Source organism: Drosophila takahashii, chromosome 2R (assembly GCF_030179915.1).
Source record: "Drosophila takahashii strain IR98-3 E-12201 chromosome 2R, DtakHiC1v2, whole genome shotgun sequence".
Lineage (NCBI taxonomy): Eukaryota > Metazoa > Arthropoda > Insecta > Diptera > Drosophilidae > Drosophila > Drosophila takahashii.
The window spans coordinates 38,121,416-38,147,519 of NC_091679.1; the positions used below are offsets into that span (position 1 = coordinate 38,121,416).

The 26,104-nt window shown below is 42.6% G+C and overlaps 1 protein-coding gene across 1 annotated transcript; it reads left to right on the plus strand.

Annotated features, from left to right (window-relative positions):
* Positions 1-24,610: 24,610 nt before the first annotated feature.
* Positions 24,611-25,841, plus strand: PpY-55A (Protein phosphatase Y at 55A). The gene has a single exon (XM_017154607.3). It carries the CDS (start codon positions 24,730-24,732, stop codon positions 25,669-25,671), a length of 942 nt encoding a protein of 313 aa, XP_017010096.2. The 5' UTR covers positions 24,611-24,729; the 3' UTR covers positions 25,672-25,841.
* Positions 25,842-26,104: the final 263 nt, after the last annotated feature.

The following is a 26,104-nucleotide window of genomic DNA, read 5'->3' on the forward strand; positions in this document are numbered from 1 at the left end:
GATTAGCTGTTCGAAACTTGGCTTAAATAATGGAGGAGCTGTGCAGTGCAGCTGCAGTGCAATTTGATGGTTGTGCCAACCGCATTCGAACGAGAAAAGCAGCACAGCAGCAAACCAGCAAAGCAACTAAGCTCCTCGGCCACAAACTCGCAAACAAAAAGCAAACATAGACAGAAACGCACTAAAACCAAAAGCAGATTGGGCCAAGAGTGTTTGTGAATGTGCCAATGGCCAAGAGGCAAATAACAGCAGAAACAGCAACAAAAGTTGCCCACAACAGGCAACAGTTTCTGCATACGACCCATAAACACACCCTCAAATATATTGTTATTATGTGTTATATCAAAAGCCACTCATGAGGGGCGTTCAGGGAGGAGGGGCGGGGCATTCGCTGCAGGCGGCCAAATAGAAAAGCCAAGTCGGCAAACATCTATCCACAGGGAGTTGTCGGAGCCACAGAAAAAACCAGGCATTCATGGTTCTTTCTCTTACACAGGGCACGTTGAAATAAACCTAATGAAATGCAATTAAGGGAGCCATTTCAGAGGTCCTTAAATACAAGAATATATTCCTAAAGCAAAGGTATTTAGAATGGCATCAAAACAAAGGCTCTTAGTGCCCAGGTGTCGGAAACAAAATCGAAATCATTACAGCGAATTATTCGCCAAAGACCTTTAACCCAGCTGTCATCCAATGGGCATTTTAATTATCTCCAAGCGAGTTTACATTTCAACAGAAATAGTAATTGTCATGGTAAATGTGAAATGTTCGCAAAATAAATAATGCAAAAGCACAAATATTTTCCTAAAGCAAAGGTATTCAGCATGGCATTAAAACAAACGCTATTAGTGTCCAGGTGTCAATAAAGGTGTCTTTTAATTATTATTCACAAAATCAAAATCATTACTGCGAAGGCGAATTATTCGCCAAAAACCTTTTGCCCAGTTCAACAGAAATAGTAATAACAATTGGTTTGCAGATGTCCACAAGAGTATGCCTTTCAAATTGAATCCGAATTCCCTGAGGGAAAAATTCGCGTCGGATTCCTAGTTTAGGAACGAATGTTTTTAAAATAACAAGTACCTACGATTAGATACTGTTTTTTGAAAGTTCGTTCTAAAATTATTCTTTCTTTATTTTTGTGGGTGTGCTGACATTTAACTTTCACTAAACGTATCTACAATTATCAAGCTGCACAGTAAGATGTGGCACTTTAAAGACCCCTTGAAAAACCCAATTTGGTGATGCAAATCTGGCCCTTTGTCTGTCACTAATTCCTTGTGGCATTAAATATACATACATCGCCGGCTGGTCGTTCATTAAGTCATTCTCGACAGTGAATGGATCACTGAGCCGCAATGGCCAAAAGGCCAAAAGGCGGGCCAAGTGAGGCGTGAAAATTCGGCCATGTCAACGCATAATACGTCGAAGGGCCGAGGAGCCCAGGAACCGAACCAAACACCCCGAAAACGGGGCCTGGGGGAAATTTAACAAATGCAAAACGCATTATAAGTGTATTTATGTGCAGGGGGGCCTGGGGATGTGTGGCTGTGTTGGCTTTTCTTGGTCAAATGCGCACACACAATGCGCATACGCCATGTTAGCCCGTTGGCTGGCATTGTGTCAGCGAGTGTGTGAATGTGAGTGCGGAGATGCCATGGCCGATGCCCAAGTCCTGATGCCTGTCATAAAAATTCCAATTTAGTTTCCAATTGCTTGACTTAAAGTGCTCCGCCATTCATGTCTCTCTTTATGTATGTGTACGATGGCACTTCATAATAAACTTAACGACGCACAATTATGCTACAAGTTGGCAGTTTGGGCGCCGCTCCCAAACGCACCGAGCGAATGCAAAGCACAGCAATTTCCGAAGGCGTTACTCATACGCCCCGTGGCCCGGGGATATGACCGCTTTACATTTAGACGCGTCTTGTAATTCAAAATGACAGACACGTACATCGTGAAGGCGGCCTGTTGAAGTTGGGGGCCTCTGCCAATGGTTTTATTATCGCTACCCCATCCCGGCCAGAAATCGATAGCCATTGTGTGCGTATGAGAGTTGAAAGTGGCAGACGAGGAGCCTTTCAGAGCCATCACCATTCATTAGGGCATTAGTTTTGAGTGCATGAAGCACACTCCAACTCTAGACTTTGGACTCTCGGCTGACTTGTCCCTTGACGCCTGATCCCTGTCTTGTGGCAGACTCTTTAATCGATGGCAAATCGAATTAAATTGCTACGGTGTTGACCACAATCGAGAGTTTTGCACTGAGGTTGATTAGAGAATTGAGTATAAAAAACCCCAAAATTGGTAATTCAGCAATCAAATCGTAATTGAGTTGTGGCCTAGCAGATAAAAATTGAACAAATATTGGGAGTCTTAAACAAAATGTACGCAAAAGTCCCCAGCGCTTTAAAGCAATCATTAATATTAAACAATATTCCGTTTGGCTTGCAAAAATTCTGCCTTATTTTAACCTTGTTTGATGCTTCACTTTGCAATCAAATCAAATCATGAATGGCTCGAAAGCCTCTTAAAGCGCCAGCTTACTGAATGCCCAATTACCGAAACTTTTACTGGCCGGGCTAAAAGCACTTTAAGTTAACATCTCGACCATTAACTCAAGGTCGCATTTGCCTCTTTTGTGTGCGCATAATGGAAAACAATTATTTGGCCAACTTCTTACGCGCGCACACACAAACACAAACGGAATACTAAGCACACATATTCCTCCGATTAATCGAAGCCGATTTAATATCGGTGGGCAAATACAATCTTCACCTAGACAGGACAATTGGGAAACATGGGACCTCTTCAGACAGAAATAGAAATGGAATAAAAACTAAAGATAGAAAAGGAAAATACTCAAGCGAAAATAATTGTTTATTATTCTTATCCGGTAGATAACTAGATATTTGTGAGATCTTTTTCAACGTTCTTTTAATTAATATTGCGTTAAAAGAGATTTTGTTTAGCGCAGATTGCAAACATATTTTTGTAAAACTTTAAACTTAAAACTATAGTGGACATCAATTTTTTCTTGAGTGTGTGAAAGACAAGGCGAACTTTGGTCATCTCCAGTGTCCCTCGATGGCCATCAGCAGATGTTCGGGGCGTGGCCATATTCGAACTCATTACCACACACGCAGATGAGTCTTATTTGCGCTTAGCATTCCCCACGCAAAACTCTTTCATGTAATGAGGGCCAATTAGGCCAAGCTTACAAGTGCAGGCGGCCAAAACTGAAGCACTCGAGGGTGGGAGGTGGATTTTTGTGGGTGGGAGAGGATCGGGCATCTGTTGCGGACATATTGAATTGTTATTGTTATGTTGCAGTTTTGTAGCCAATTACTTGAGCATGTGGTACCCCTTACTCCTGCCTTGCGATGGATTCTGTTTAGTTCTGTACTATTCTGCGTTTGTTTTGTGTGCTGTGGGCAATTATTGTGACAGGACATGGCCTGTTGCATGTTTGGCTGTGGAAAAAAAAGCTCAGAGAGCAAACAGCCAGCAGTAGAATGCACTGGAAAAAAAATCAGAATCTTTAAGCCAGAAAAAGCAGAATTAATATCAATTTAAACCGTTCTTAAAACGAAGTATTTAAAAAAGTATGTTTATTAAATAAAAAGTGACTTCTATAAGGCCACAATTAATTAAAATCCGCAATTAACATTTTTTATTTAAGAGTTTCAATTAAAGGCTGGTGTTTTTTTCAATGTATCGTGGAAAGTATGCTAAACAAATATATATTTTTTTTGTCTTCTGCCTGCCGGTCTGTTTGTGGCCTATAAACAAGTTGTGCGGCAGAAACAGAAAGCTTTAAAAATAAATTAAACGCCATAAAACAAAAGGATTAGCTCGATGGCATGTCCGCAAAAACAGGATCCGGGATTCAGGGGCATGGGGCATGTGGCAAGGGCGGCCGTAAACAAAGCGTGGCAATGACAAAACTTAACCCTAAGCAAGAGACAATAAAAACACTTAAAGCGAGAGCCCCGCACCCACACGGAGACAAAAGGATACACATATGTACATATGTATGCCATAAGGAATGGCCGCAATGACCCGGCTAAACATAAACAAAAACGCAAAATGGCGCAAACATGCCACAAAACAAAGCGGGGCAATGCGAAATGAAAGGGAAACAAGTGTAGCGCACATGAGAGATATGAACTAGAAATAAACAAATATTTCGTATTCGTATTCTGCTTGCCTGTGTCTATTGGCCTTCCCTTCGCCTTCCTCCTGGTGGCTGTGAAATTAGTTGGCAATAATAAAGATAAGTAACGTGAAATATGCGGCCCTCGCAATGTGTTTTCCTCCCAGCAAGCACCATTGAATTTTCCCAGCTCGCTTTTCCTTTCTGTCGCCATATTTGCCCTGCCAAAAGAGAAGACAACATACAATTTTATGACGCTGATTTCTCAGTCTCCTCTTTTCCGGGGCCAAAAGACATTTGCATAGAAAGCACATAAACGCCGCTCTCGACTAAAACTATGGAAATGCCCCCTACGAATTCCACATAATTTAGCCCCAAAAAAGGGGTTTCGCCCCCGCACATGAACAACATTTTAATTAAATTGCCCAATCGAAAGTTCTCTATTTGCGAAAGGCTTAAATTAAATATGAAATCAAGTGTGTGCACAGTGCAGATTTCACTGGCCTATCAATCAAACGTCCTTCCAAATGCCAGGCAATTGTGCGGAAAACAAATAGATAAATTCAATTACGAAATGCATGCAAAAAATTTGTTCGAACTTTAAATAATTGAAATGCAATCAGCCTCTAGTGTAGCAACTGTGGAATACCCCTGAAATATTCGTGTATTTGCCATGCACATAAATTAATTTAGATGTAACAAATGTTCGGCTAGATGTTGACAAAGCAAAAGTCCCTGCCAAGTGTCACTAACTCGACTCAATTTGAAGCTCATCAAATATAAAAACTGTAAACCATTTTATCAAGGAGACTGCTGCCTGGGATTTTCTCGGCCTGCTCGTAAGTTGTAAATAATTTAATAAGGCTCTCTGGCAACTCAATTGGATTAAAGCCAGTGCGAAAGGGGACAGGACAGCAACACGACATTTGCATGGCCAGAACGTGCTGATCCTGCTGCCGCATCTTGACCCGGCTCAGTGTCGAGTTGCAGTTGCTAATTGGCCAACACTTTGGCCTCGGGAGATACTCGTATCTGTGCGCCTCCAATGCATTGATTTTGCATAACTCCCAGCCAAATGGGAATGGTGATGGTAATGGGCATGGGGCATTTCATCGTGATGTGTGGTTTTCCCAGCATCAACAGATTTTCCATTTTGGGTTATTTGTCATGCACGGCGCCACCTTATCTCGTTGTTGCTGGTGGATGCCCTTGTTGCATGTCATCATGATGCTCATATGCATACAGCATGCTAGATTGCTGCCCCGCCCCGTGGCGCTGCACATTATGATTTGTGTGTTAGTTAAATTGCCATTACGAGCCAAATCACATTCCCATTCCCTGCCCAGAAATGCATATTCATATTCATATTCGTATTGTCGTGCGTGTGTAGGCGATTTAGGGATGCCTTTTTGACTGAGAAATAGTTCAAATATTTGGAATTGTGGTATTTTTGATTTAAGGAATTGACTTTGAATGGTCAACCACCAACATGAAATACACAATACATGAAATGAAAATGGGTAAAGTAAAACATTTTACTTTGTTTTTCATTTTAACAAATTTCCTTTGTATGCAAAACCACTAAAATTTCTACTTATCTTGGTTTTTTAATGAAATAGTATAGTAATCTTTTTTAAATTAAATAATTTTCATAAAGATGATAAGCTAACGTTGGTCAGTTGAAATTGGGATTTATTTAATAAATTGAAAAATTAGGTTAAAAATGTATGGTTAATCAAAGATTTCTTATTATTACAAACAGCCATTAAACATTTAAATGGAATTATTTATTTTTAAGGCCGTCGCTATATAAACATTTTAAAAGTATTAATTTTAAATTGGAATAAAAAATGTTTCTAAAACTAAATTGTTAGGAGCACAGAAAATTTTTTTGGGCTCTAAAAATGTTCTTTTTACTATCTTTCAGTTAGTTGCTAGTTTAGATACTTCACTTTGGGGAATGATTTCTTGTCATCTCCAGTTATGATAAGCATAATCACTGTGACCGAGACCAAGGTGCTATATTTGTTTGGCAGGACACACAGCTGCAGAATCGGCTCAGACTCATTAGGCAACTGTTGCCAGACATTAGGGAATAAATTATTTAGGCTTTCGGACCTGGCTGATGAGCTCCTTAAATGATGGCAATGCCAGGGGTCGCCTGTAAGTCAGGGAATCAATTTTATAATAATTCCCTGCGTTGGCAAATCATAATGCAGTTTCCGATATTGACATTCCCAGATTGCTGGGCTGCCCGACTGACTGGCTGACTTTGTTTGCCCTCTGTTTGTGCTGCTATTTGCTATGGGGAACTTGAGTTTTGGGTTCGGTTTATGCATGTGGCCACACTCGAAATTTCAAAATTCCTCGAGCGCTGGGCAAACACACTTTGGAAGTGACTTTTCGAACCGAGTCTCTAAGCAATCGAGTGCTTGCCACATGGCAAATAATCAAATCTGCACTTGGCGTTGTGCGGATGCATCGCAAATCCAATTTCAAAGATGTTTATATGAACATATTTGCTTGTGGCTTTTCCCGGCAATTGCAGCTGCCTTTCATCTGTACGGAGCACTATATTATTATCTGGGAATTATCTGCAGTTTATTCTTCTGGCATTGCCCAATTGCAACGGCCAGGAGCATTAAAAACAATCCCGTGCTCAGCTCAAAGTGAAACTTAAATAGAATCTCCCCATGCCTGGCTTGTTTCAAATTCCCATGATTTTTTGTTTATTTTCGTTTCGGGGCGGGTTGACAAACGGCAAGCCGGGGAGAGATATTCTGACAATTTCTGTAGCATACTTACGGACGCACTAACAAGCACTGCGTGCCAGCAAACAAAAAGTAAAATTGCTCCCCACAACAAAGGACCAGGATGCGAATGAGAGTGTGTGTGTGGTACTATGTGCTCCAAATAGCAGCTCAAGTATTTCCAGACACGCTGCACAAACACACACACACACACACGCAGTGTACTCAGGATATGAGGGATATGGAGCTCCAGACTGCAGATCCTGCGAGGCGAAACATAAACCCAGACTCAGACTCAGACTCCTACCTTATTCCCTTATTCCCGACCAAGATTGAGATGCTTTGCTACCAGCAGATGTTGTTGGCCTGGCCAATAGCGATGGCTTGGGGTGTGTCAGCGGTTAAACTGCTAAACGCTTCTTGGCACCTTAACAAGGAAAACAGCTGCAGCGGCGGCAGCAGACAAACAAAATATTGTTACACCAGAAATTGCTAGCAAATAGAAAAAAACGCATAAAAAGCACAATAAAAAGTAAAGTTTCCCCGCTCATCTCCCTATGTTTTTGCTGTTTTTTTCCCTGGGCCCAGCCAAAATATGTTATTCGGGTGAAAGTGGTCGTAAAAAATTGGGAAAATGAACTGTAAGTGTTGTGCCATGAATTTTTTTACGGATAGAGGAAATTTGGGCTGCATAAAGAAGGGCTCGTAAAATACTAAAATTGCTTAATATTTTTTAATTTCCTTTATCCTTGTTTGATATGATCAATTACCATATTACCCTAAGTTATTGGTTCTTTAAAAATTACATTGTTTAGACAAATTAAATGCATTCTTGCTTTAAATATGTAGAAAATTCTTTTTCAATGCTTTTATTCCTTTGTTATTTCTTATTCAAGACAAATATAAATACCTACAGCCAGGCTAAGGACTTATGTCCTTCGGAATTATTCCCGTTGGCAGGTTAAATCCAAGTTTATCATCTCCTTCCTCAGTTTTTCCGTTTTCTTTGTTCCAACTTTTTGTCTCAGCAAACTTTTATTTTTGGCGCTGACACGTGTTGTGCACAGCGGTTCGTTCACCCAGTTTATTTCATGCATTAAATTTGCAAATTACTTTAATTGTGCGTTAAAGCGTTAATGAGGAGATCAAGGGGATGCGTGGGGGATATGAGATGTGGGGCCAGTGTCCAGTGCCCTGGCAACGACCCACATTCGTGACCCAGCAACTGACCGCGCCGCTATCCGCAACTATCCACACCAAAAACCATGATTGATAACATCTCCAGGACACTCGCAAACACGTGGCCACTGTGCGTGTGAGTGGAGGGAAAAAGTTGCCACACAGGGATAAATCTATAATAAATGCTAATTCTAAAGATATATTTTCATATTTTAAGATAATCCTTTGAGGTTTTAAATCTAGATAGTTCTATCTAGTTTTAACTGAGAATAAGAAAGCCATTGAATATTTAATAAATTTTGTTTAGCAATACTTATTAAATGTCATAATGCTAATAAGGTTAGCTATAAAGTACAATCCAGAAAAATATAGACTATATTATATTGTATCTGGTTCTTTGATGATTTATAAAAAATATGTATGGCGTTTTTTTCCAGTGCAATAACGAAAATCACCATCTCTTGCGTTGGCCGCCGATGGTTGGCCGTGGATGATGGTGGCCACCGCGCTCGTTGGGCGCTGTCCCCTTATCGCTGCACTTAAATTGCACTGCCATGTGTCAGGAGCCAGTCCAAACCGAAAACCAGACCCTGATTCGGGTCCAGACCGACACGTGTAACTGCCCGGTCATATCAGCGTCCCAATCCAACCCAATCCCAACCCGATGGCAGTGCATTGTGTGCAACGTTTTGCTTTCTGGCACCTTTTTCAGAGGAACGGGCGGGGCGAACGTGATTATTATTGCATGCGGTGCCTGCTGCTGGCGGCAGATATTCATATTTAATATTTCGACCGTCACCGCAGCTTAAAGCAATCACTGACAAGGCCGCTCAAGTCCCCGGACTGAAAAGCGAAGCTGAATCGGACTCACATCAGAAGCAAAAACATTTCATGCAATTTGCACTTTCGAGTGGCGTGAAAAATCTGGGCACACAAAAAGAGAACAAAGCGGCATTCCCGCTCCAGAGTGCTGAGTCCTGAATCCTGGCTCCAGGATCGTGTAGAAGGAAATGAGCCTGAAGCTCACTGGGGATTTCAGCTTGGACTGACGCCTGCACTGGAGCATAAAAAACAATGCGGCTGGCTGAGTGTAATAAAAACTAAGTAGCTTACAGGCTCATTGCTCTGCCCCTCAGCCAGTGCACATGGAGAAAAGTAAGATAGATTTTCAAAAAATATTTATATACTGAGAAAAATACTCAGCCACTATGTAAGTATTAAAAATATTTATTTAATTAATGTGATAAGAAAATACGAATATGGATTGGTAAAATTACCACACCTACAATTAATCTTACTAAATGTCAAGTTCTAGAAATTTTTTTAGTTTATGAAAATTACAAGGATAAATAAAACTTAAAAGATAGGTCAGCGAAGAAAAGAGTGGTTATTATATTTGATATTTGAAATAGACTAAGCAATACAGGTTCCAGTTATTTGGTAACTAATTTTTCGCTCAGTGTAGCCCCGCATCAAGTCAGGACTTTTGGCTGCGAGGCAACATTATGCAAAATTCAGGCCCGCCGTCTGTCTTTTGGCCTGCTGTTGTTGTAGTTGCTTACTTAACGTTTGTGTGGGCGTGATTGTTTTACATGCTGCAACATGGCCGTGTCGCTAGAGCACCATCCCCCTCCCTTCATTACGCCCCACTACACCCTCCAAAAAGTAGCCCTCACTTCCCCTTTTTCACGCTCTACGGCTCGGTGAGAATGTGTCTCTAATAACCTAACGTGCTGCTCGCATTAAATATGCTAATTTTTACAGTGAGCACATTCCCGGGCAATGCCAGCAGGAAGCCAGTAGGAGAGACACCTCCCCGCCAAAGCCCACCTTTCCACCTGCCAGCATTTATAGTTCTCCTTCAGCACCATCGCCATCATCATCAGGCGTATTATTCGCCACAACAGGCAGCCGCACGCATATTAAATGCGAGATGATGTTGTAGCTGCCATGTTGCTCCCGTTGACATTTAGCGGCTACAACAAATGGTTCGGCGGTCTGGGGATTGGTCCTTGGGAGGAGTCAGACCGACCCACCGCCTCACCGAAATTGAGAGAAATTACGCTGCAAATTCCTCGAGAAAAATTATAAACATTTTTTTGCGCTGTGACAAGATTTTTGCTTACGCTTATTTGTTGGCCTTGTCCCCACGGTTGGCCAAAAGCTCAAATGGGTATCTTAACTTTGTTCTGGAATATTACAACAATTTTTTTACACTCCTTGATCTGCAGTTAGTTTGTGGAAATATGAGCGACTATTTGAAATTTCAGTTCTAATGACAAAAAATAGAAGACTTAAATATAATTTATTATTCAAGGCACAGAAAATGTAATATTATATTCCATTTTGAAATTCAATATTTAAATTTAACATATCTCATACAAAAAGAAAATGTTTTCCTTTAAATAGTATATGCATTTCATAACAACACACTGGTATTTTTGCATTTACTTTGAAACTGTAATCAAGCTAACTGCATGTATACATAATTCTCCTTGGAAAAATAAACATAATATTAAATTTCCAAGCGTTTTCAGTAAATTGCAGGGTATGCCAGTCCTTGGAATATCGTTTGCTCCCTCCTTAAATTGCCGTTGTTTTTGGCCACGTTGTCGTCGCCGAAGTTGTTTGTTGATTTTGTTATGCGCGCTTGTTTTTATGCCAGAAATATTCAAATTATGCCAGGCCAAAGGTTGTGGGCTCTGCCACGCCCACCGACCCCCTGCCACAGCTTTTGGCTCAGTGGCTGACATCATTGTCAGTGAATTAAAAACGTCATAGGGGCTTATTTAAATAAATTATAAGCACATGCAGCAGGGACTGCGAGGCAGGTGAAAAAGGCAGGTGAGTGGCCCGGCAGCCTGGGCGCTTTCAATAAAGGTAAATAATTCATCACATAAGTGGGGCTTATTAGCCAAAACTCGCTCTTAAGACATTAGAAAGCCATGTGGGAAGCAACAGCCGGCACCGTCGGAATTCACAAGTTCCACCAACTTGGCCTTGGAATTCCTAAAGGAAATTAACAAAGCTGGATGCCGATGCCACTTTCTCCATCGAGTTCTGTACATTGTATCTTCTTGGCCCCGGGCCGCTTGTCAAACTTTGGAGAGCAAGCGAAACAAAATTACCCCGTACCTGCCAGGCCACCGCGATCCGAATGGAATAAGAATAAGAATGCGATTGCGAGTACGAATTTGAATCAGAATAAGAACAACAAGCGCTTCGCCTTCGTTTTCGTTTTTTGGTTGGGGCCTGGCTTTTATTTCAATTGCTGCGGCAGTTCAGTCGGGCGGAGTTAACATTTAAAGTGCCAATAATCGCAACCGAAAATGCAAACGAAATGCAGAACGTGCCTTCGTCGAGGTCTGCAGGTGTCTGCGTGCTTATCGCCCTGCACTCGCCTGTTGAGCCCTTTTCAGGATTCACCAGGGCAGCAGGGATACTCACTGTAGATATATACACTGGGAAAAGTGTATTCTAGTAATCAACAAGAATTTTAAATATAATTAAAAAATTTAGACAAATGCATAAATGTTGCCTTAAAGTTTGATTTTTTTTCTAGATCGTCATGACTTTTTAAATAAATCCTGTGAATTAATTAAATTCAAGGAAGTGTCATACTAAATCCATAATAAATCCAAATTCTGAACATATTTTTTACCCTTTTACATTAAATTCTGAACATAGAAAAGACATAAAAAAAAATGTAATAAAAAAATATACAACCTACCATTCTTATCAGATCTTTTGTTTTCCTTGATTTTAAACCTTTTTAAAAGAATAATTTTAGAAGATAAAGACAAACTTTAATGATGGACAGCGCTTTAATAAAAAATGATATATTAAAATAAAAGAAAATATTACAACATTGTTTTATTAATATCTACTTCATTTCGCTCAGTACCCTGGTAAGTGAGGGAAAATATGCAATGCAGCTGGCGCCAAACAATGGGGAAAGTGAAAGTAACGCTCCATTGTTATCCGACCGACAGGATGAGCCTGGCGTAGACTTCTTCGGCTTCTTCCACTGCAGCTTCTTTCGCTGCCTGCACAATTGCAAAAGGATAAACTTGGCCAAAGGCGGGGGGAAGTGAACTGAGAGCTGGGAAAAGGGCCAAAAGAGGAGCTGCTTCAGCCGTTTGTTGGTGAAAGGCAAATCTCACAACAATTTGGGTCAAACAAGCAAATTGCATTCTGTTTAGTGGCTCGTTGTTGCTCCCTTTTCCCCTACCCTTTAACTTTCTCCCGTCTTTTTTCTGCATTTGTGGGTGCAATTGGTTTGGCTCCTTTGGGACTGCGATTTGCATTGGGAAGCAACCGAAGGGAGTGGCAAATATTTGCCCGAAACCAGAGAAAAATGGGTTTAACTGCCGCTTAAGATTTATCTGCACTCGCTCATTAAATTGCAGAACGCCCCCTTCGGCACAAGGAAGGGGGCGTGGCCGCGTGGAAAGCGGAAAACGCCGCCAGACGACAGCTGGCAACTTATGCAAATTTCCCATGCAATTGAGACGAAGTCCTCGCGAACTTGAGTGTGTATGAGTGGCAGGGCTGCTGTGTGTTTTTTTTTTATTCAACGGTAATTTAGTACAAGATACTTTTACATATACATATACAGGGGGTGGGGGGAATTGCTGGGCTTGCGGTACTGCCATGAAGCATTGCTTCGCAAGACCAGCTGCTCCTTTTGGACGACCAGGTTTTAGGACTGTCCGTTGCGTATGCGTTCTAGACGCCTCAGCTCACGCGTAATTTCCGTCGCCAGTAGGCAAACCGCTGTCCATTTGGCCTGGCTTTCTAGCATGCCTGGTACCAAGTTTTCGGCCGTGATCCGGGATTCCAGGACCTCTTCCGCTTTCCCTCGTGCTTCTCCAAACCTGACGCAAGATGTCAGCACATGGTCAGCACTCTCCGGAACTCTACAAACGTCACACAGGGGGCTTGCTTCTTTGCCGAAACGGCAGAGGTACTCCTTGAAGCAGCCGTGTCCGCTAAGCACTTGTGTTAGCTCGAAGGTCAGCTCCCCATGTTTACGGTTGAACCACTCCGCAATGCTTGGGATAAGACGGTGCGTCCAGCGGCCAGTTGTTGCCGCGTTCCACCTCTGTTGCCAGCTTTCGAGGGCTTTGGTTCTGGCTCTAAGTTTCGCCAGGCTGCGGTCCGGTAGTGAGTTTGCTGCCTTTCTCGCTTGGAAGTTCTCCTTGGCTTCAATCGCTGCGAGCTCCACGGGAATTATGCCACTGATCACCAGTATGGCCTCTGTGGAGACCGTTCGGAAGGCTGAACTTACTCGTAGTGCCCCCAGCCTGTAGTCTCGGTTTATACCACTCAGGTAGCTTTCTTTACATTCTTGGGCCCAGATTGGTGCTGCGTAGAGGATGGTAGACTTTGCTACATTGAAGAGCAGTCTCCGACTCGATGATTTCGGGCCTCTGTGGTTTAGCATCATGCGTGATAATGCCGCAGTGACGCCACGGGCCTTTTTATGTGTTTCCTGTAGGTGCTCTTTGTAGGTTAGCCGTGTGTCTAGCATGACACCCAGGTATCTGATGGCTCTTTTTGAGGTTATAGTCGACTCACCAACTGTGATTTCTACCGTTTCCACTGCTGTTCTGCTGCTTATGAGCACTGCTTCGGTTTTGTGTTCCGCCAGTTCAAGGCCAGCCAATCTAAGCCAGTCCCCAATCATACGGATGGCCCCGTTTGCAGTGCTCTCCACGTCCTCTTTGTTTTTTTGTACTACTACTACCGCGACGTCATCGGCGAAACCTACGATGTTTACTCCTGGTTGGAAGTCCAGTCGTAGGATGCCATCATACATGGTGTTCCATAGTAGAGGGCCTAGAACAGACCCTTGCGGAACTCCGCCCGTGACCCTGTAGATTTGTGGGCCGTCGTCTGTGTCGTAGTGTAGCCATCTGTTGTCGAGGTAGTCGCTAACAATCGCCCTTAGATATGGTGGGATATCTAGTCTCTCGAGGGCCGAGATTATCCTGCTCCACGATGCGGAGTTGAATGCGTTTTTTATGTCCAGTGTAGCCACCAGACAGTACTCTTTGGTTCCTCCAAGCCAACGTGTACCCGCTATAGCCCTCCGGGCTATTTTGTCTACAGTTTCCAGGGCATCCAGGGTTGAGCGAGCTTTCCTAAAGCCATACTGGCTATCGGACAGTCCACCGGCGGCCTCTATTGCCTCGCCTAATCTTTGACTAATGATGCTTTCAAGCACTTTCCCCGCAGTGTCCAAGAGACAGATTGGTCTGTATGCAGACGGGTCGTCTCTAGCCTTCCCCGGTTTCGGTATGAGCACCAGGTTTTGCCGCTTCCACCTTGTTGGGAAACGGGATTGTGACAGGCATTTTGTGTACATCCTAGCGAATGTTGCTGGGTGGAGGCTGATCGCCATCTTGAGGGCCCTGTTTGGTATGCCGTCAGGACCGGGCGCCTTATTGTTTGACAGTCGTTGGGCGATTTTGACAACCTCTTCCTGTGTCACTGGTTGAGGTTGGGCAGGAAATAAATGCCTGACTATCCCCCCAAGTGTTGCAGAGTCTGTTGGTGCACTGTTTTTGAGCCCGTTTGTCTTCTTCATTACCACCTTATATGCTCTGCCCCATAGGTCGTTCTCCGCTTCGTCACACAGTTCGTGGAAGCATCGCTTTTTGCTGGACTGTATAGCCTTTTTTAGGACTTTCCTCTTTTGGGTGTATATCTCCCTTAGGAACAGGGAGCTTTGGTTTCCCCGCGACCTGTGGTAGGCTCTTCTAGCACTTATGCATTCTCGGCGGGCTTCTTCAATCTCCTGATTCCACCAGTAGACCGGTCTGTGTCCATTGAAGCGTCTACTGCATTGCATGCTGGCGTCGCAGGCCTCCTTGACTTTTGTCATCACCGCCTCTTCGTGTTCGAGAGCTTCCATTCCTGCTAGCGTTGCCCTGAATGTTTGGATGTTTAGAGTCCCTTCTTTGTAGTGGCTGCGAGTTGAGATTCTCGGCGCGGATCTTTGCATGTTGAGGGTGGTAATAATGGCTCTATGGTCGCTCTCGGTGTAGGCTTCGCTAATTTCCCATGTTGCCGACGCTGCCAAGCGTGTGCTTAGGAATGTGAGGTCGATTATCGACTGTCCTCCTGCTCTACTAAATGTGGGGTTTGACCCGGCGTTCAAAAGAAGTAAATCTAGTGAGGCGAATGCCTCTACCACTATTTTTCCTCTGGCGTTTGTGTACGCTGACCCCCATTCGGTGGCCCATGCATTGAAATCACCAGCGACCATCGCAGGCGAGTGTAGGCTGGCATCGATAACCAGGTTGTCGATTACCTCGCTGAAGTCTTTGAGAGACCAGCTAGGGGGCAGGTAGCAGCTATAGACCCACAGGTCATTTAGCTTGGTCCTGACGTAACCTTTTGCAGCCTTTACACCACTAAAATGTCTGGTATTTTGGCCACACGACCAGATAGCAGCCTTCTCTGTTGGATCCGCGACCCACGTGTTTGATCTAATAGTCCTATAGGGTTCGCTGAGGATTGCCACATCTATCCTGAGCTCTACAATCGTTTGGATGAGAAGATCCTGGGCCACCCGACAATGATTTAGGTTCAGATGGATAAACCTTAGCATTGGATTTTCTTGACAGCCTCAATGTACGCCGGGCATTTAAAGCTACCAGACGGGTGGTTCGTTGGGAGATCCTTCTTTTGGGCACAGAGTATGCAGTGCGGGTCCCTGCTGCAGTTTCTGGCCTCGTGGTCTTTCTCACCACATTTGAAGCAAGCTCCTCTCAGGTCTTTGGCTGCTGTGCAGTTTGGGGATATGTGACCAAACTCAAGGCATTTGTAGCATCTCATAGGCGAAAGTATGGCTTTGATTCGGCAAATAACCCATCCGATTCGTAGTTTGCCCATGGTTAACAGCACGTTAGCTGTCGTTGTTGGCAGCGTCAGTGTCGCTATCTGGCAGCCGCCTCTAGTGGCTCTGAGGGACCTGATTGAGTCCACTGCGACTGGTGTACCTCCAGTTTCCTTGTTTATCGCCTCCGCTATTTCCTCTTTGGTTGTTACCTCGTCGAGGTTCAGAATCTCGAGCCTTGTCTGCTCTGTCAGGACCCTCACCGTGGCTTTGGCTCCGAGGGCTTTACCGACTGCCGTTTTTACCTCCTCTGCGCTGTGGCCAGGGGCTTTCTTCAGCCGCAACAGTAGGTCTCCATTAGCCGTCTTGCGGATTGTTTGCACATCTCCGCTGACGTGGCTCAGGGATGCATCTCCTTTTACCGCTTTTAAAAGCTCAGCGTACGTCAGGTTTCCAGCGCTAGCCACCACTATGGCATCCGTCCTTGTCCTGATCTGGCCCAGTTTTTTCCCCTTTCCAGCGGGGTTCGGTTCATTTCTCTTGCGAGGTTCGGCTTCTGGTTCCAGCCTACTTGTTAGTCTCCCATTAAACCTCCTCTTATTCGGTGGGGACCCACCTTGACCGGCCGTTTGGTCTCGAGGCCTTTTCGGGGTCGCTTTCGCTCCTTCTAGGCCACAGAGAAAGCTTACTGGTCGACTTTCTGGCGAAGTTTGCGAGTTGCTGTCCTTTAGCTCTAAGGCGCGGCTTTTTTCCTGCTTGGAGAGGGCTTCTGCCGTCTCTTGCAGATGCAGCAGTTCGGTGAGTTGGTCACGCTGTGTGCTGTGTGTGTGTGTGTGTGTGTGTGTGCGAGCGCGTGTGTGTAATGTAGTGGTAATGCAGTTGCCAAAGGACACTAAACGACGGGAGCAAAGGATGAAAGTCAGATCGAATGTAAATTGCTTTTAAAGCTGAAGGAGCCCCTGAATGCGAAATGTTTAAATAACGAACTTGACGCAAATCCGCGACAGCATATGGGGTTGATGAGATTCCGATAGATCGGAAATCAATTACTCCCTTCAAAATCAAGGCAACGCTAGAGCAGGGTTTTTTAAACTTCAATTGCCAAAGTGCAAGTGTAAGACGGAAAACTAAAATATGTTTTTTTGATAAAATTTTTTGCCTATTAGGCAAAATAATAAATTAAACTGAGCAATAGAAAATTCGAATTTAAAATAACTTAAATTACTTAATAACTTAAAGAATATATTTTTCATTAAACTTCCATTCAATAAGATTAAATTTATCACGTGTTGTTTTGCCTTGATACTACTTCTCCTTAAACAAATATTTAGACTCAATTTGTTTCACGTTCTATACATGCTATTTATAAAGACAAGATGGCCATGAAATGGATCCTAGCAAATTGTTACCGTATCTCCTCGGAAATTCAGTAATCAGGTGAAATTGCTTGCCGCACTCCGACAAATACATATATCTGCCACCGAATCAAACTATATCACCTTGTCAAAGCGCTGCGCAGTGGAGCATTTAATCTTTTCAAAATATACGAAATACGATGCCTTGCAATAAGATATCACACACTCTCAGACTCACACACAGCGAAGCCCAGTGAAGGTTTTGAGAAAATTTAATCAACGCACTTGGCGACAAACACGACAAACAAAGGCAACAATGAAAGGCAACTTATGTGGCACTCACACAGTCACAGTCGCACACTCACACTTACACTCGTCCTCGCAGGTGGATCCATTTAAAAATGCTTAGCAAACAGACACCCACACAACGGCAGACAAAGAGTGGGTAAAAATTCACACACACACAAGCACACTTACATCCTGTGAAGACGACGAGTCAAAGTCATTTGATATTTTTTAGCATTAAGGTTGTTTTCTCTTCGTTCCTGTGCGCTTTTCAATAACATGAAAGTTCGCCTCACTGGTTGATGGAAAATTGTAACGACACTCGCAGACGTGCAAAGGAGGTCAAAATAGTAGTGAGCAGTGTTTAAAGAATTATAAACAAAATTTAAAATAAAAAGCATACTTTTAGGTGCTTTTTAAATTGGTTTGGAATCTCTAGAAAGATTTATAAATAATAATTAGATACATTTTGTATTCATAATTTCCTGAAGAGTTTGTTATTAATTCCAAATAGAAATTCTCCTCAATCATATATTTATTTATTTTTCTGACCCCAACTGTATCTCCCACGACATGGCGACAGAAACAACAATTTTCTTGTTAACTCAGTGCCCCAACACCTGCGATGTCAATGTCGCTGATGTGGTAAGCACCTTACAAGACGAACCCGCTGCGACCGCAGAATCAGCAATGACATCAAACGTGGCACGGCAAAAAGGGGAAATAGAATGGAAAAGAGGAAACCCCAAGCTGTGGAAATTTTATGTGCTTCGGCAATCGGGAATCGAAATGGCATCGAATGCGAGGCACATATTCTGCCTTTTTCCCCGAGCTTCAAGCGCAGGAAATCTATTGGAAATTTAGACAAATCTGCCAAAGAGCTTAATGATGTCAATGACATGCTCAGCCGAAAACAACGAAAGGTGTAATGAACGGGAGGTGTTTTGGGGGTCCCCCACTTTCCAGGTGAGTCACGTACATAATTAGCCATTCGGCACGTGGCCAAACGTGGAAACTACCTGTAGCACCGCCACACGAATCGGAAACCCCACTCATGTTGGTTATTGCGATTATCCAAGCACGGGCTTTATCCATGCAGCAGCAAGAGAAACAGAAGCAGCAGCAACTGTTGCATCACCGCGGCAACATGCGACTCCCGGTTGATTGGCTTCGTTTCATACAGTTCATACACTTGCCAATCAGAATTTAAGAGACAGGAAATGCATGCGATCTGAGATTCTGATCGGATGCCGATCACTGCAAACAAATTATAGTTATTTATTGACTAAAATATAAATCATAAAAATGGATACTAATTAAAAAAAAGGAGTAGGTATGACCAAATAAATAGTATATAATTAATAAATTTCAAATACCTAATTATTTTCGGTTTTTTGAAATAATTCTGACAATAATAAAAAAATATTTAAAAAGTGTTAAGCGTCGATAACAATTTTAAAATTTACAAATAAAAGAGCCAAAGTAAAGTTGATTTTTCAAGGTACCCAAATATATTTTTCCTATTGCTAATAATGGTACACTTTAAAAAAGATCCATGACTTTTTTCCTACATTTTAATTACATTTTTTGCCGTGTTCTATTGCTGCAACTCGAGCAGATGATTGGCCCTGCCATGCCCCGCTGAGTCGTGGCTCAGTGGTTGTCAGAATCAGCTGAGGGTCCTCTTGCACCACCCACCGACCCACCCACTCGGACCCGCTCGCGTTCAACATGCTAATTACTTAAGGCGACAGTTGTGAGCGGCCAAAAGGGGGAGGTAAGGAAAGGGTAGGGCAGGAAAAGCCCATGCCGAATGCAGAGCAGACAAAATGGCGATGAGGATAAGCCTCGCAGGGGGCCTCGACTTGCGAGTCAACTGCACAGCTTGACTGCAGGAGGAGGGCCATGAAAGGCACACAATGCCCGTATAAAGTCGACTTGAGATGTGCAGATTATCCTATGTAGGCACTTAACGTGACGCAGGCGAGGGCCAGACAACTCCCGGTTTCAGCTCCAGTGGCAGTCCAAAGTCCCCATTCGCCAGTCCCAATCCCTAGTCCCAAGTCCCTGGCCAAATGGGCCAAGTCAAGTGAGTTGGCATTAGGGCAGATGAGCAGGCGAGCGAAGCCAACTTGCCGCATGTGGCAGCCTAAGTTGCACTGAAAAAGAAAGAGTTGGTATCAAAGAAAACTATATAATTTTTAAAAAACAAAATAAATATTTAAGAACATCAAATAAAATGGTTCTTTGAATGAATATCTATACCTAAATAATTTTATAAACAATGGGCTTCAATGTTAATTTTTAATTTTCATGTGCTAACTTATATCGAAGCCTATAAATATATATATTTTTGTAGGAATATTTTCAAGCAAAAGAAGGAGATTTAATCCATATTTTCTTTGCGTGTACTTTAATAGTGTGCTCTCTGCCTCTTTTGCGCCGCAGGATGGCGGAAGCATAATAAATAAGCAAGTGTGCAAGCGGAAATATTAAGCAGTGGTCGGGGATGCAGTTCGCCACACAACCGCTGCGCCACAATGAGCAGAAAGAAACTCATTTCGCCTGTCACGACTTGAACCCCGACATTTGGCCGTGCAGCAGTTGCAACTGCACCCTGCCATTGTAGAAATGCACAAATGCAGACGCCGATGCCCAGATGCTGTTGCATACTTTAGCCGAGCATCCCGCTTGATTGCTAAGAAAAATCGAGATAGAATATCCAAGGACAGGGACAGGAAGTCCCTGTGGATATGGATAGAGAAGCCGACTGACAAGCGGAAGTGCTCATTGTTGCACTGCCAATGGCCTAAGCCAGAGATACTGCTCACATAATTCACAGGCCGCATGACGCAATGTCAACATTTAGCTTCCGCCAAGTGAAGTTGGGAAAAAACGAGGAGGAAAACTTTAGTTGGTTGAGATGGATAAATAAATACTCTCTTAAATCAGACATTTCAGATATTACAGCGAATTAAAACCCGATTTAAAGACCTCATTTCAATAGGCACTCTTATATAACTAACCTCTTAAACTTAACCTCTCAAGCTAGAAATATATTTCTTTCACCATAGTCATGCAAATTTTATTCAAATTCTTTAAGGGTATTGACCATTCAGCAGGGTAAAAGAATAATAATGCCCGGACATTTGTTGCTGGTACTTTATGCTCCAATTAGTAGCTTCCGACAACGTCTCAGAATTCGGATTCGGATTCGGACACCGATAAGGGTACGTTCGGGAAAAGGAAAAGTGCGGGAGGAAGGCCTTCTTTTGTGGCATTTTGTGAGAACGGAAATCAAATAATATTTTCATACTGATTTATGAATCTATTTGCACAGGCAACACAACGGGCCACCGGTCCTGGCCATTTGCATGTGATTCATGCTCTGAAAACCATGAATGATTATATTTACCAGCCCCGGCTGTGAAATCCAAGACTCTCCTCCGGGCACAAATATAAATGACTTTGGTTTCGTCGGTTGGGTGGTTGGGTGTTGGTCCGGCGGCTAGCTGGGAGTTTATAACTAGCATCAGATTATGAGGACGACTTGAAGGCCTCCGGGGACCACCACTTCGCTCCTTTTTTCCCCCGGCACCTCGCCACGAAATCCTTTTTCGGTTTCAATATTTATTTGTGGCCTCAGCTGGCATTTCTCAGGCCATGCAAATTGTTTTCTAGCCCCGACATTAAGTTGTCAAGCCCCGGACTGCCAGAGATTGGGTGGAGCTCTCAGAGTTTACTTACAGATTGCATTTATTGATGTCCACCACTTCTGAAGCACTTGATGCTAGCAGTTTAAGTGCATTAAAATTAAACCAGTTGTGAATTTGTGTTTTTCTTTCATTTAATTTCTGCTCGCTTGGTTAAATGAATATTATTTATTTCTGATAAATTTATTCATTCAGCTGGTGAGCTTAAAAATTATAAATTTAAACTGGCTACAACAGGACAGGACTTTTTGGGGTGTATCCACTTTATTGGGTAACAAAAATATCAAATCAAAATAAAATGGATTCAGCATTTGAAATTTTTTTTGAATTTATCGATTAGCTCACAAATTGGCACAATAGAAATACAATTTCTTCATCCCACCTCAATGTTTCCATTCACCTGAACCTCTGGCAAATCAAACAATTTCAGGTGAGTAACTATTTGCAAATATTTATGTGAATGCACGCCCGGGGAAATGTCACCAACACGTGTAGAAAGAAGCAGATTCTGCATCCGACACGGAGCAGTAAAAAGTGCAAAATGAACCGGGTTGAAGGATGGGGCAGTGGCACAAGTGGCAAGTGAAAAGTGAAATGTTAAGCAAAACGAGAGTGGGGCAAAGGGAAGGGGCTAGTAAAATACAACTGCATTCCACACACTAACTGTCGCCATTTGTTATTGCTTTTTAGATGCTCCTACTCAGACCAAAGACGACCGACAAAGGGACACGAAACGAGTGAAGTGGCAAGTTGAGACGCATCCATCGTGCACAGAAATCTACCAAACTATACTAGTTCCATATTCTGTGTAAATATTCTTGTCTTTTTTCTAAGCTTAATTATTTAAATAAATGCATATCTACTTTGAAGACAACATGAATATGTCTTCATTTATGGTTTTTAAATATTTTACCATAAAGCTATTTTTTATAGGATGGTCTTTTTCGATTTAAAAAATACATTTTTTTTAGTATCCACATAACTAAACGAATTTTTTTGTTTGTTTGGTAAAATAACTTATAGGAGTTATTATTTATTTTCTCTGTGCATTTGGTTCACGCACATTGCATCGAATAGTGAAGTGTGGCAAGAAAGGAAAGAGCTTCAGCACGTGTCGGGACTTAGGAGCCAGCTTTCCACCCACCCGATGTCCTGCAGCCATGGCAACTCTCTCAATTGTTGTCCGGTTCATGTATGCTCCAGTGCCCCGAATCCCCCAACAAACAATCGCATTTATGTGAATTTCATTTTGATTTTCTATGCCACGCAGAATGCGGCCAAAGTAGCTAATAGAAACTTTCAAAAACCTGCAGTAAATTCATGAAGAGCACAGATTTTAATTTCAAAATTCATACTTATAGAAAAAGCTGTCAGGAAAATGTTTAAGTTGTAGGCAGGCTAAAATGTATGGAAAAACTTTTAAAAGGGTTCACGGTAGGTATTATTGAGCTATGTTAATGATGGACAAACTATCAGGACTTTAAAATTTAACTTATGTAGTTAATTTAGAATAAAACATTTTATTTGTATTTTAAGGAAACTAATAAAAAAAACTTCAGGTAAAAACCAAAGTTGGCACAGTTATAGCTGGCGCAAATGTCAAATATTTAGGCCATCTTACTTTTTTAAACAAAAAAGCATACATTTTATTACATAATTTCTGTCACTTTTTCTGACCAGCTGATGAAGATATATAGACAGCATATTCTTTATCATTTTTTAGAATGTGATTCTGGTCGACAGTGGACAGGACAATAAATACTAATAGCCAAAATAGCCGGGAACACATAAACCATAGCCGAGAAAAGTAATTCCCACTAGAAGGACGAGTAATAATCAACATCAAATTGCCTCGTTTCGAGTTCCAGTTCCAATTTGGGGGGTTTTCTGCTATTTTTTTTACTTTTGGGTCTCCTCAGCTTGGGTTTCAGTTTCATTTTCGGTTTCATTTTCGGTTCCAGTGCAAAGACTCACTCAAGTTCATTTATTTTTATTGTTTTCGGAGCTTTCGGCGACAATTTATGGGCCAGCGGAATACAAAGATATTTATGTTGGTAGCTCTTGCTACGTATAAAATGGCGAAACTTATGTATATGGCCAGTCGGAACTTTATTTTATTTATATTATATATTTTTTATATTTTTTTCCAATGGAAAGTGCAGAGGAGAACCGAGCACCGAGTGAAAGGCAAAAGAGAAGCGGAGAAACACACTACGTACATTCGCATTCAATGAGAGGCGAAGAACGAATAATTTACTTTCCTTTTTACTTTTTCCCGGCTAAGCATCCAGCATTCTATCTTATTTTGCACTAAATTTTAACAGGATTTAGCCCCGTCGCTCTTTGCTGTCAACTGCTAACAAGCGGCAAAGACGTCGGAGGTTTTGACCAGCCGAGCGATTCAAGCCAAACCCAAACGAAAGTCGGTGGCTACGAGGGGTCCACTCAAGGGGAGGGGGCGGTGGCCGTGGGCCGAAGTGGGCGTGGCATCGTGTCCATGGCGAATGAGTTTTGTCGCAAATCCGCTTACGTCCACACCGCCGCAACGAAAATTGTGATGGCGCTTCTGATGGAGATGACGATGACGACAACCATGATGATGACGATGATGATGGCGATGATGATGGCCAACGGCCTTCAGTCCAACCCACTCACGCCCACTTCCATTCCCACCCGCCGTTGTAGTCATTTTAACTGGCACATAAATAAATTCCATAAATCTTTTGCACTTTAACGCTTCTGCTTTAAGCCAAGTCAAGTCTGGGCTCAGAACCGATGTGGACTTGCGAATAGGATGGAAAAGGAGGATTATCCTTGCACATGAGAAAGTATTTATAAACTGTAAAATATGTTCCATCCACCAAATTCTAAACTACTGTGGTGATCGGCCAAAAAGAAATATTTTTTGATTAAAAACCAGATTTACAAAAAAAAACATGGGGTTACCTCACTATTTTTTTCAAAAAATGGCAATCGATTTGGAATTACAAGCTGAACGCGACATGACATTTCGACAATTTTTATAATTTTTCTGGACGAAATCCTTTTTTTTGTCGGCGGGAAACATCGACGAAAAAAGTTTTTAGGTTTGAAAGCCAATTGATTGGGGATTTTATTACGAATTTAAAGCGGTTTGACATTCCATATTTGTAAAATCAGCTTTGTCCCTAACAAAACAGAGATTTATTTTTGAGGTGTAAGGACTTACACCACAAACTGACTTTTTTCGTAACTAACACTTTCGTAAAAAATGGATTTTTAAAATATAGGAATTTCTTTTAACCGTCAAGGCAATAAAATTTTAAAAAATCAAAGCAGTCGCAAAAATTTGGTTTGAAAAAATGTATCAACATATAATAAACAGCTACACATACGCATACATACATCAAAATAACATAATATTTAAATTCCCGTGTTTTTTACACTTGGAAAATCTAAAACAATGGCTGTTTTGACCACTGAAGAAAAAGATTGCATCATAAGGGAGCTTACATCCCTAAATGGTAATGAATGCTCACTTGCAGCGGATTTAATCGAGAGACTCGTTCAGGAGACCCGAGGTGTGATTATGGGCCAACCGATGTTGCTGAAGTTGGAGGCTCCGGTGAAAATATGCGGCGATATCCACGGCCAGTTTACGGATCTCTTGCGCATTTTCCAGGCATGCGGCTTTCCGCCGACGGCGAACTATTTGTTTCTCGGCGATTATGTGGACCGGGGTAAGCAATCGCTGGAGACGATCTGCTTGCTCTTCGCCTATAAGGTAAAATATCCCTTGAATTTCTTTCTGCTTCGCGGGAATCACGAGTGCGCCAGCATAAATCGCATCTACGGATTTTACGACGAGATCAAACGCAGGCACTCGGTGCGTTTGTGGCGGACTTTTACGGATTGTTTCGACTGGCTTCCGGTGGCCGCTGTTGTTGGAGAACGTATCTTCTGCTGCCACGGTGGTCTAAGTCCTTCTCTCCAGCGGTTGGAGCAGATCCGGCTGCTCCGGCGACCGACGGACGTTCCGGATGAGGGTATCCTGTGCGACCTCCTTTGGGCCGATCTCAATCACGTCAGCGAGGGCTGGGGCTACAATGACCGCGGTGTAAGCTTCACATTCGATGAACTCATTGTTCGGAGCTTTCTAAAAGCCCATGACCTGGACCTCATGGTTCGGGCCCACGAGGTCGTGGAGGATGGCTACGAGTTCTTTGCCAACCGCCACCTGGTAACCATATTCTCCGCCCCAAACTATTGCGGTCTCATGAACAATGCCGGCGGAGTGATGAGTGTCAGCGAGGACTTGACCTGCTCCTTCGTCATCATTCAGCCGGGTCATAAGTGCGAAGCTGCCCAAAATAAAGACGACGACACTTTCAATAGAGAGGAGTAAAAATACTATAATATGTTTTCAATCGAAATGATTTCTATTTACCTTAACGCATACCTACTTTATTAACAATATTCTATAAATTGCCAAATTCATTTCCTAGTTCTCTGTAAGCCACTATAACTTACTTTTTGAAAAAGTCATTAAATGCCCTTCCAACTTTTAATTTTATTAACCTGCTTTCTAAGGTGACAACCGATATATTTTTCATAAAACTACAAATAAACCTGCAAATTAAATAGCATTTGACTTTGTACTTCATTTGAATACATGCTCATGGCCAATTCTCTGTTGACTCACTTAAGTCAATGCCATCGAAAGGTCGTTCCACCTCTTCTTTGATGGAACTCTCAAACGAATCTCCAGCTGGAGTGGGTCAGTGTCACCTGGCGGGCGGGCGGACTGACAGGTGACTTCCACACGCTTGTTTCGCCAT